Source organism: Octodon degus, unplaced genomic scaffold, assembly GCF_000260255.1.
Source record: "Octodon degus isolate 3935 unplaced genomic scaffold, OctDeg1.0 scaffold00040, whole genome shotgun sequence".
NCBI classification, from domain to species: Eukaryota; Metazoa; Chordata; class Mammalia; order Rodentia; family Octodontidae; genus Octodon; species Octodon degus.
In genome coordinates, this window is record NW_004524616.1 from 5,954,972 (window position 1) to 5,967,498 (window position 12,527).

The window sequence follows — 12,527 nt, forward strand, 5'->3', positions numbered from 1 at the left end:
GTCAGGCCAGTGTGCTAGGCTACTTGTGGAACTATGTTACGGTTTACAATCAGAATGTTCCGATTTGAAACATCACAGGACAGAAGTCTTAAACTCTGCAGGAGGAAAAGTTCTTTTACTTAATATCCAGTTTGGGATGCAAGAGATTGTAATAGTTAACTTCCCCTTCAAATTAGTGCAGAGAACATTAGTTCAGATCATTCTAAAGTTCCATCTTTTTAAAAATGTTTTCTGCATTCCAGAAATGAACTTGTCCCTCAGGCTTTCTTTGGGCTCTTTTAAGTCCCACATACTCAGAGCAATTTATTGGGTTAAGCAAGCAGAGCACAGCAAGAGGAACTGGGACAGGGAGTAAGAACACTGACTGCCTCTCGAAGTAGCATCTATCACTGGGTAATGTGGCAATATTTTAAATGAATCCAATTTGCTACCTTTTTTTTTTTTTTTTTTTTTTTAATAAGTAGTAGGGCTAGAACCCAGGGTCTCACTGAGCTACATCCCAGCCCTTTTTATTATATTTTATTTTGAGGCAGCATCCCATCAAGTTGCTCAGGCTTGCCTTGAACTTCCAATCTTCCTGTCTCCATCTCCTAAGCAGTGGTGGAGTACAGCCACAGGCTACTATGCCTGGCTTGATGGCAAGTAACTGCTTGCTTCTGAAATCTTTATTAAAAGAAAATGTTCCACATTCTTCTGGAGGAAAAAAAAAATAAGAGCAACTGATAAATAAATGTCCTGTATTCACCTAGAAAGGGCAAAGGAAGAATGTCTTAAGAATTTTACAAGTTTTTCTAATCATCACAAAACTGAAGACAATATGACAAGTCTATTTTTCTGCTATATGGAAATCTGTGGCAAAGTGACAGCCAGGATGGCAAGGGAAGGGATATGTTTCAGACTGCTTAACCATACTGAATGGAATACAGAAAACAGTCGGAACACTGAGACCAGTGCTGGACAGGTAGCAGGTCCAGCTTTGGGTTATCATTTTAAGTTTTGTTTGTCAGACTGATCCTTTGTGAGATCAGATTGAGAGACAGTATGGTCAGCTTCTCTGGTGGTAAATGTAACACCATCTGAGGAACAGCCATCCCTCCACTGGGATGGAACTATGGTGCTGTTACTCAACGTGCAGGGCAGAGTGAGGAGGCCCAGACTTATAGGTGCCAACAGAGGAACTAGCAGAAGTAACAGAAGTTACCCTGTTCCCAGTGCCGGTCCCATACTCCACTCCTGGGAAGAAGATTCAGTAGTGCATGGTACAGCGTTATACACAAGGTCTAATGAAGCAGCAGCTTCCACATTTTAACATGGGTTTGTGTTGATAATGCTGCTGGTGGGATCTGCCCACCAGGGACGCTCTTAAGGGAGAAGCGGACCCAAGCTGAGTTCTACGTGCTGGGTGAGCCAGATGACTTCTGTGCCTTGGTCACTTTCTTCGCTGGGGCGGATGGGAGCTGCCAGGTTTTTAAAATCATGCTTCATCTTGAAGCAGACGGTCACTTCACCCTCCTCGCGCTGTGGGGTAACTTTGATGAAAATGCCCACTTTGTTGGCCTTTCTAAAGGCTATAATGCTATGGAAGAAATAAACAGAGATTAGGCAGGTCATAGGTTAGGCAGGCCACTGAAATCAACAGCTGCATTGCACAAAAGTAAATTTCTAATAAGATATGACCATCATATCCTGTTATTAGTACTAATGAGCTTCTCCAATAAATACTGTTCTCTTTATTTTCTGAATATATTGAAAGTAAATATAGACAATAAATTCACTTGCGAAAAGGTAAATTCTTTCCTTTGTTGCCATCAGCACAAAGTGTAAACACTTTGGTTCTTGTGTATTAGATACTTTTGTAGAAGCTTACATTTTTCTGCATACTTAACACAAATGAGACCATACTTACATGTATTTGTTGAGTTTTTTTTTTTTTTTTGAGACAGGGCCTTGCTATGTAGTTCAGGTAGGCCTTGAACTGACTATGTGGCCCAGGCTTGCCTTGAACTTACGGAATCCCCCTGCCTCAACCCCCTAAGTGCTGAGATTATAGGTGTGCACCATCATGCTCAGCTGTAATTTTTTTTTTTTTATTTTTTTTTTAACATTTAGTGTGTGTGTGTGTGTATGTGTGTGTGTGTGGCCAGCTCAGCCCACCAGGGGGCGTGGCTGGCTGGCATGTGGTGCTGGGGGATCGAACTGCGGTCCCTGGGCTTTTCCAAGCTTGTTCCAAATAGGTGCTTTAGACCACTGAACCATCTCTCCAGCCCTGTAACTCGCTTTTTTAAAGAACCTTGTTTATCATCTGAGCATGGTGGTGTGTGCCTGGTCTATAATCCTAGCATTTGGCAGACTGTGGCAGGAGGACTGTTTGGGTTTGAGGACAGTGTGGGCTACAAAGTGAGCTCAAAAGCCAGCTTGAACTGCACAGCGAGACCTTGTCTCAAAAAGAAAAATAAAAAGAACCCGATTCTGTTTATCATAAACACCTTACCATATTGGAATATATAAATCTACATTTTATGTAATGGTTACATAGTATTCAATCATGAATTTACCACAATGACTGTACACTGCAGCTACTGCCTAGTTATTCTAAATGATATGGTACAAACATTCTTCGTGTACCAGTAGAAACTTTTAAAACAGATCTCTGGGGGTGGGATCTAATGTTATAGAGTGACAAAATTCTGTATTACTAGAATAACATAGAATGACAAAATACCTGTGCTGGTGTTCTCTGAAGTTAACTGAAGTTCAGTCATCCCTGTACCTTACCTTTCTTTCATTTGTTTTTTGTTTTGTTTACTTTACTTTTCTAACCTATCCTATGTTGTGTCTTATCTTCAGTATTGTATTAAGGTAGTTTTTGATCAACTCTGTTAAAAACTTTGAATTCCTCTGTGCTAGTTTATCAAGCTACCAGGCAGGATTCTGCTAAATCTACTTCTGTTCTGGCGGCTGGCTCCCTGCTGGCTCCTATCAACAGGGGACTCTGAAGTTCTATAGGTGGTAGAAGCTTGGGGGAGAAGGGTCCCGTTTCCTCCATCAGCATCCCATCTGCTGGTGATTCTTATGGGGATCATCCTAGCTGTTCTTCTTTGCCCAGGAAACGGCAGTTGGTTTTCCAGGTCCCGTGTGGCCAGCTTCATTTCCACACTCCTGCTACTCTGAGATGCCAGCAGCCAGCATCTCCTTCTCCCTTCCCTACAAGACTTGAGTTTCAGCTCCTTGGGGCTCCTCCTTCAAGCTTCTGAATTTTTATTTTATTTTTTTGTGGAACCGGGGATTGAACTCAGACCCTTGTGCTTGCCAGGGAAGTACTTATTCTACTGAGCCATCTTCCCAGTCCTAAGCTTCTAAATTTAAATAATCCCTTACATACTTGTCATTGACTTATTATTTTATATATATATATATATTTTTTTTTTGCAGAACTGGGGATTGAACTCAGGCCCTTGCGCTTGCCAGGCAAGTGCTTATTCTATTAAGCCATCTCCCCGGCCCCTACTATTATTATATTATTACTTTTGTATTTTAGGGAAGGGTCTACAGGGTGTTCAGGGTCTCACTACAAGATCGGACTCGTAAGTGATCCACCTGTTTACAGCCTCCCAAGAGCTGGGATTACAGGTGTGCGCCACCATGCTCAGTCTCAACTGCCCTCTCAGTGTGCCCCCGGGGGTGGGGCTGGCAGGCCCGAGGATCAAACCCCTGGCCCCTGCACCTGCTTGTAGGCACTTTAATTCGCTGAGCTATTTGGCTGGCCCTTCTTGTCATTAACTTATTTTAACTGTATGTATTTACAGGAACCAATGCAGTAATTTAATACTTGTATACAATATGTAATGATGAAATCAGAGTAGTTAGAATTTCTACCTCAAACACGGTCTTCACATTTTTTGACTAACACATAAAAACTACATAGTCATGAGGTACAGTATGATATTCAATACATGTACACAATGTGTATTGACCAATTCAGAGTAATTAGCACTTCCATTGCTTAATGTTACTTTGTATTTGGAAACTTCTAGTTCTGCTCTTCTAATTGGAATTTTTGTTTCATTTTATTTTCTGACACAGAACAGCATATTTCAGGGCCAGCCTGGATTAAACAGCAAGAACCTGTGTCAGAAAATCTTACACTTGAAGCCTGGGGTGTAGTGGCACATACCTACAACTTTAGCATGCGGGAGACTAAGGCAGGATTGCTTTAAATTCAAGGCCAGCATGGGCTATATAGTGAGCTCAAGGCCAGCCTGAACTACATGGTAACATACTGAGGCCCTGTATCAAAAAACCACACCAAACCAAACCAAAACTTCATATACTTGAAAAGTTTTGTGAGAATATACATTTAAGTAAAAAACAAAGACTAACAAACCATTCACAGAATACTTTCAGTGATGGAAGATGTACTTGGAAGGACAAATACCAGAATGGTAACTGTCCATCTCTGGCAGTGGGATAGTTTTGTCATCTTTTTTGTTGTTGTTGTTGTTTGTAGTACAGAGCAGGGTCTATAGGGTCTCACTATGTAGACTGGACCTTGCAGTGATTCTGTTTTCAGCCTCCCAGGTGCTGGGATTATAGGCGTGCACCACCATGCCCTGTCTCAATCGCTTTCTCAGCTCGCCCTGGGGGCGGGGCCGGCAAGGCATGCCGGGGATCAGACCCTGGCCAGGCAGTTAGACAGTTTTATTAAATATATTTCCCACATTTTATACAGTTATTATTTTTATAAGGAAAAAGAGTTATATTTAATAATTCAGGTAAGAAAATGAGAAAACAACATATACAAGTGAGCTAGTTGTTACTTGAGAATCAGAAAAAGGTCACTCACTCAGGATCATCCTGAAAGTCTTGGGGCTCCGCCAGCTCATCATACTCTGCTGCGGCGTCCTTGCCAGCTAACACGAGCTCTCTAGGAGGCACCACCACCTGGAGAGCAGCACACAGGCCTGCTTCAGAGGGGACAGGTGTGCTGCGGGACAGTCATCAACAAACCTGGCCAAGTCCTACGCTGCTCTACACATACAGAGCAATCAGCAACTTTCCAGATACACAGCACACTAAGCTATCTACATATGGAGGTTAGAAACACTGTTTACAAGTACAGACCTTCTTACTAAAGTTTATGAGTGAAGAAGCTTCCAGGAATGATAGAGTTGAGTGCCTGCTTCCTGGGAGCTGCTAAGGAGAATTCAAGCAGGCCAAATGGAGGGTGCTTCACCCTGGCCCTGACATTATTTTCATTTCTTTTTGCTCCTTTCATATTTATGATTTAAAATTTATTTTAATGTTTTATTTCTTAGGAGGGGTAATTCGTGGGTGTTTGCTGTATGTTTTATCTTTTTTTGGGGAAAAATTCATTTTTTTTTTTTTAAAAAGACAGTATAAAGAAATATTAGTTCCAACATAGGGACAACTGGGTATATTTATGGTTATGGAAAAGTTACACATTCTTTTTTTTTTTTTAATGTAGTTAGCACAGGGTCTCACTATACAGATTGGACTCAGAGTGATCCTCCTGTTTTAGGCTGGGCATGGTGGCACACAGCCTCCCAAGGGCTGGGATTACAGGCATGTGCCACCATGCCCAGCCTCATTCACTGTCTCAGCATGCCCTGGGGACATTGGGGATCAAACTCCTCTCCCTGTGTCTGCCTAAGCAGGTGCTTTAATCTGCTGAGCTATCTGGCCAGCTCCCAAGTTACACATTCTTTAGAGTTACTTTAATGCTGTCTGCAATTTGCTGAGAGGCTAACAGATACAACTCCAAACATATTTCTAATTATGTATACAAGTGTAACAGGACTAGTATAAAGAGAGAAAGACAGCCAATTTTCAAGCTGAGTATATGCACCAGGCAACACTTCCTATCTGTCTCTTAATATGAGCTGCCTATTAATATTGTTTTAAAAAAAGAAGCAAGGAGAGATAAATGGCATTTTTTCTTTGAGGTGACACTAGGTAAGTGAAATAAATCATTAAAAAGCAGAAAGAAGAGATAAAGACATTCTCTAGTAAGATTGTTTGAATATTACCTAAAGATACAGACTTCCTTTCTACCAATTTTAGTTATGAGTACTATGCTGAATTTTGGGTTAGTACCACAGGATCAGTAGCACAGGATCAAAGTTTTGTGATGTTTTGAGGCAGGATCTCATTATGTCATCCAGGCTGGCCTTGACCATTGGTGGTCCTCCTGCCTCAGCCTCTGGAGTGCTGGGATTACAGGTATGCACCACCATGCCTGGTAGGATCTGAAGTTCTTATCCTAAAATTTCTAGTACCAGAAAAATCACTCAATAGCTAAAACTAGAAAAGGCCATTATTTCGTTTACTCAACTAACCTGGAAGTAAAAATCATGATATTAGTATGTACTATGTTTAATTTATGTGGGGAAATGGAATCTAGAAAAAGGCATACTTCTACCAGCTTTCAAAAGATGATACATCACATGAATCCTAACAAATAAAATGGCATAAATGCTAGAGAATCGGGGACCTACAGGAGGCATTCTAGGTACAAAGAACAGACTACACACTCCCCCCCTCCCAGGGGTAAGCTGATTTTGACTATTAGGATCATTTCTAACAGCATTGGGAAACGAAAGGTTCCAAGACCATCTCACATAGCTTCCTTTTTAAAAGCCTGCTTGTATTTAGACATACAAGGGGCAGACTTTTATCTTTAAGTAAATAGTCTGGAGGCATAGGCTGAGGACTTTCTCTCTCTCTCTCTCTTTTTTTTTTTTTTTTTTTTTTTTGGGTGGAACTGGGGATTGAACTCGGGCCCTTGCACTTGCCAGGCAAGCGTCTCTACGGAGCCATCTCCCTAGCCCGAGAATTTTCTTGAAAACTCTCACCAGCTGTGGGTCTCCCCCAGGACCCAGCAGCACCATGGGTGGCTTTTGTTTTTCTTCTCCAGTGCAGTAAGTTCTTCATCTACTAGGTCTGCTTGGATCACAACCATTAATATGGACAAACTGGAGAATTCTAAATTTGTGGATCTGGGGGAAAAGACATTCTGGAGGAACAACCAGAATTCATTTGTGTATTATGCCAAAGAATTTGGACTTCATCTTAAAGTCAGTGAGATACTAAATGATCAGCAGCAAGCTGTACACAATTAGATTTTAGAAAAACTGCCCTGGTAGCAATACAGAGATGGACTGAAATGAAGCAAGGTGTGTACTAAAGTGAGGTCACAGTGCAAGTAAGAAAGGATGAGGCCTTCAACCATGATGGGACAATGTCTCTGGGGATGAAGTACAGCCTTAGGAAGTAGAATCAGAACTTGCTGAGTAGAGTTGGAAATGAATGCAAGTGTGGAGTCCTTTTAAAAGCCAGGACAAATGAAGCCAGTGTGGCCCAGTCAGGGTGTGTCAGGATGAGACCAAGTGCCCCTACCTTAGCAGTACTGTTTGTATTATCAGGGTCCCCCTCCTCACACTCCAACAGAGTCACATGTGTGAGGTTTTCCACTGGATTCGTAAGAGTCAGGAGGACCTGACTCTCCTGAGGAAGAAGAAAAACATCTTTCAGACACATGCCACGCTGTCACGTGGATACATTTTCTTACCTGTTATACCAAATATTTTACACAATCATTTCCTTATCACTCCTGAGCAATGACACCTACCTATATTCCTCATGGCTGTGTTCTCAGAGTGTTCACTGATCTCTAGTCTGTTATCTGTATGTTAGGCTATGTACTCTCTGGAGTTGCTATTTCACTGAGGAAATGAGATGGGTTCAATAGAGCCAGTTGTTACTAGATCCAGAAATCCTGGAGAATATATATTATTTAAGTGATTGTCCTAATCAGATTGCCACTTAAATACTGAAAAGGAAGCCTCATAAATAAAATATAGGAGCCAGAGCCTAGCCAGATTTTTAACATAGAAAATAACAACATACCAAGACTTATAAAAAAATCTGTTAAGACTTCTTTAGTCATACTCTTTCAAGTGAATAAGGACTATACAAATGTTCTCATGAGCTAAAGAAAGGAAGAGCTAAAGAAGGTGTGGCAGAGTATTCTATAATTCACTGGGAGAACACCTGGGAAGAGGTGTGGATGAAGACTCCAAGGAAGAGAGAGGCTGCGGTAAAGAAGAGATCTCGCTGATTTGTGGTCACAGATGCATAAATGCCTGGGGAGTAGGGAAAGATGCCTACAGGGTGTGGCATCATTATTTTTCTTTTGTCCTCTATGACTCTGCCTTTTCAGAATGTCACCCAGCTCCTCCTACATACATTTCAAAGGTGTTACTGTCAAGAACCCAAGTTTAAGAATCCTAAATTCACAATTTTTTTATTATTATTTTTTTCTATACCTTGCTTACTGCAACCCACCCCAAACACACCCACACACACATACGCACACATCCTCGGTCCGTCAGTTCCTTCTGTTAAGCAAGGTACTGACCTTCATGTGGCGAAGGTTGGGAATTGACATGATTCTCACTTCTGGAATATAGTTGCTGCCAATGAATAAAAAGGTGCATTAATGTTTACCAGAGTCTTTTGAAATTATTTGTTCTTTTTAAGCTTGCACAACACATTCTTCATGTCAATTAGAATTTGTAAAATAAAAAGAAATTTAAAGAATCATACTAGCATAGTAAGACTAGATATGAAACCAAAGCAGTTATGAATTCTATCTGAAATCTTAGGACTATAGCCTGACATACAGAGCTAGTTTAGAACCTATATGCAATGTGTATCATGACAGATATTAGATTTATTTTGTGGTATTAGATATATTTTGAAGATTTTTTTTTATAAGTCATTGTTGGGAGCTGGGGAAGCTAGGAAATTGATCAAATGTGTGTAGGTGGGACTTGGTGCCTAAAGCAAACAAGATACCTCAGTCCTGAGATAAATATCCTGTCTGGTTAAGGTCAGTTATTAGTCCCTAGGCAATACTGTGTCATGTGTTACTAACTTTACAAAAGTATAAATAAATGTAGGTTTTGTTGTTAGTCTTGCCCATCAGGCAGACCAGCAACCACCTAGCCCAGCTTTTGTCTTGTCTATCTTTCTCATTCCTGCCACTATTTCTCCCTGGGTAGATTGCAGTGAGACCAATGGATCACTACAATTCATGTTTATAATTTTAGAAGGTAATTGGTTATAAGATCCACGTCTCATATAACAACATGTTATAGGGCTGTAATATATTCTTACCACATCCCAAGCAATGCCCTATGTACTTTTGAAGCATTAGTTCACGTCATCTTCATGGCAACTTCATGAAGCACGTCTTATTACTACTAGTCATACCTTGGTACTAAAGTGTTTTGAAGCTGGTCAAAATTGGTACTCAATTCATCTAGATGAGAATATTTTATACCATATTCATCATTTGTTTAGTCCGCATGTAAGATAGAACCTGTCAGCATTAACTGCCTTATGACTTGCTACCTTTTTACTGCCAAAACAGTTTGGTAAGTTGTCATGCCTCCTGGAACCAATGAATGAGGACGGAAGTACTGCTATTATGAGAATGGACAACCTGGGTATGGTAAGTGGCAGTGTAAGGATTTAACATCCAGGCAGTCTGGCTGTAGTGTCCCTAGTCTAAACCATTATGTTATGCTGCCTCTCTAAGTAAGACAGGAGAAAACTGTACTGAAGTGTGTTGGTCTGGACTCCATGTGTATTTAGACTGCTGGGTGCTTTTCCCTTGGCTTTAGCCTTTACAGGTGTGTGTAACCACACCTGGTGTCCTTTTGTTGTTATTTTTGGTTTTTGAGACAGGTCTTGCTATGCAGTTCAGCCTAGCTTTGAACTCCTGACCATCCTTTTGCCTCAGCTTTCTGAATGTTGGATTACAGGCTTGTGCAATCTAGATTCCAAGTCTGCCTCACTCCTACCTCAGTGCCTCTCTCTATTTTTATTTTTCTAACTTGTGGGAATTCTATAAGCCAGGCTGTTAAACTTTTGTCATGAGTGCTAAATGGACATTCCTTCCTGCTCTGCTGTGCAGCACAAGTCCCTGCTGTTAATTTTATGCTTCATTTTGTCAAGTGGTGTGATATAAAACTCATTTAAGCTAGGGAGCATGTTGAGCACAGAACTGGAAAGGCTTTCATACCCTAAAGTTATACAACAGTTCCCTAAATTTTCAAAATATTTTTTGTATTTGCAAAGTGGTTTTTACACATAAAAGTCCCTTCCACGAACAAGCCCCAATGTGTTAATGGTAACTTAAATCATATTTATTCCACACAATGAAATGTATACTTTAAAAATATTTATTTATTTGATAGTCTCTCTGTGCAGTTCAGACTCATAGTAATCCTCCTGTCTCAGCTGCCCCAGCACTGGTATTACAGGCTTGTGCCACCACACCTTATCTCCATGGCCTGCTTAGTGCACCTGGGGGTGGGGCTGGTGTGGCACGAGGTATTGAACCCGGGTCATTGCACTTGCCAGGCAGGCACTTAGAGTGCTAAGCTATCTCCCAGCCCTACACAATGAAATATTATCAGGATACAGGTAAATAAAATGAATGTTGTTTTGGGAATACACTTTACTTTATTATTAATTTTATTTTTGAAGTGCTATGGATGGAAGCAAGCCACTTTTAGTTTTTATTATGAAAGAGTGCCTGACTGTTATGGTTGATACACTGTGTCAACATGAGGAGTCTAGAAGCTTAACTAAGTAACTCAGCAACAGTTCTACATCCAAGGGTGAAAAGGACATGCCCTTACTCCTCTAGGATGTTGCTCATTGTGTCAACTTGAGAAGTTTAGAAGTTCAACTAAGTGATTCAGCAGGGCACCAGGTCCATGATTCTATCACCTCCAGCCTGCTTACAGTGTAAGGGAGGGAAACAGGTGCCCCTGCACCATGCCACCCTGCCTTGGAGCCTGCTGACTGCAGACTGAAACCTCCACAAACTGAGCTAAATAACCTTTCCTTCCTTCATTTGGGGTGTTGGGTATTTTCTTTCAGCAAGGAGAGAAAAATAACCAATACTCACTAAGTTGCCTAGGTTGGGCTCTAACTTTCATTCTGCCATGGCCTCCCACATAACTAGCATGATAGGTGTGTCCCAATACACCTTCCAATTTAGTATACTTTATTATTTTTAAATTTTAAAAAGATTACTCCCAACGTTAGGTACTTTATAATCTGCAATGAATGACTAGTGACTTTACCCAAAAATCACCATTGCCCCAGAGCAGTATATGCTTGTGTTCCTAACACAGACACTCTTAATGCTGTATGTATAGATTTACCTTAAACTTTATAGTATACAACTTAATTGAAAGCATAAATAGGAACAAAATGACAAGATTATTCTAATATAATTTTTTCTTTTTCAGACCAAGAGTAAATACATTTTGTATTGAAAACAAAACAAAAAACCCCTGGCAACACTAAAACTAAAACTAGAAACAATAACCCAAAATGCCAGCTCCAAAATACTCACACAGCAACCAGTTGGATTTTGAATTTGATAGATGTTGGATTAAACTCTGGTTTGCTCAAATTATGTTCACATTTCTACAAAGAAAAACATATATCAGAGGAAAACAAGAACATACTTTGCTGATCCATAGAGCTGCTAACTTCAGAAGGATAGCACTAACTAAAATATTATTCTAGGATCACAGATTTTGAAATAGTGTACACTACTGATAGCTGAAATTTATAAAAGATGTTAAGACTTCTAGATACAAGCACACTATGAAATGTTATAACAGCTCTGTGGTGCTTAAAACCCAGTGAAGTAACAGACACATGGTGGAGTTCTGTGCTCAACATGCTCCCCAGCTTAAATGAGTTTTATATCACACTGACTTTGAGGAAGTTATAGGTTCTGTGAATGAATGTTTCCCTTTTATAGGTGACTAAAATGGGACACAGGAAAAGTAAACAAATCTACTACTTTACTGAGCCAGTAAGAATGAAACCTGGGATTTAAATTCAAGTAGTATAACTTCAGATCCCACACTTCATTTACTACTTTTTCTGGAGGAGGGCGCTATGTGCTATTTTCCCCTCAAAAAGCATACATAAAACCAGTTAAAATGTAATGGTTAAAAAAAAGATATTAGGTATAAAGGGTACCCATTATCTGTGTTCCCTTCTCCCCACAGCTGTCATATGGTAGACAAGCTATGTATACATGTATAATTATAAACTGTCTTTTTTTTTTTTTTTTTCACAATGACAAGAAGGAATTTTTTTGTGGGGGGAGGCTATGGTATGAGGGATTGAGCCCAGGGCCTTTATACTGATATACATCCCCCATCTCTTTCACTTGCTCGCTTGCGCTTTCTCTGTCTCTCTCTCATCTTGAAAGGGTCTTTACATTGACATACATCGCCCCATCCCTCTCTCGTTCTTTCTTTCTCTTAAGAGAGGGTTCTCGGGGGCTGGTGAGATGGCTCAGTGGTCTAAAGCACCTACTTAGAACAAGCTCAGCAAAGCACAGGGACCGTGGTTCAATCCCCCAGCACCACATGCCAGCCAGCCCCGCCCCCTGGTGGGCTGAGCTG

General features: G+C 40.6%; 1 protein-coding gene across 1 annotated transcript in view; it reads right to left on the reverse strand.

Annotated features, from left to right (window-relative positions):
• Positions 1-504: 504 nt before the first annotated feature.
• The window catches only part of Dctn4 (dynactin subunit 4), a 37,474-nt gene continuing 25,451 nt past the window's right edge, over positions 505-12,527 (reverse strand). The window contains exons 9-13 of the mRNA XM_004631310.2: positions 11,456-11,529; positions 8,438-8,492; positions 7,417-7,524; positions 4,844-4,941; positions 505-1,576 (exon numbers count right to left, since the gene is read on the reverse strand). Of these exons, the coding sequence (XP_004631367.1) occupies positions 1,363-1,576; positions 4,844-4,941; positions 7,417-7,524; positions 8,438-8,492; positions 11,456-11,529 (549 nt within the window). The 3' untranslated portion in view covers positions 505-1,362. The remainder of the gene's footprint in view (positions 1,577-4,843; positions 4,942-7,416; positions 7,525-8,437; positions 8,493-11,455; positions 11,530-12,527) is intronic.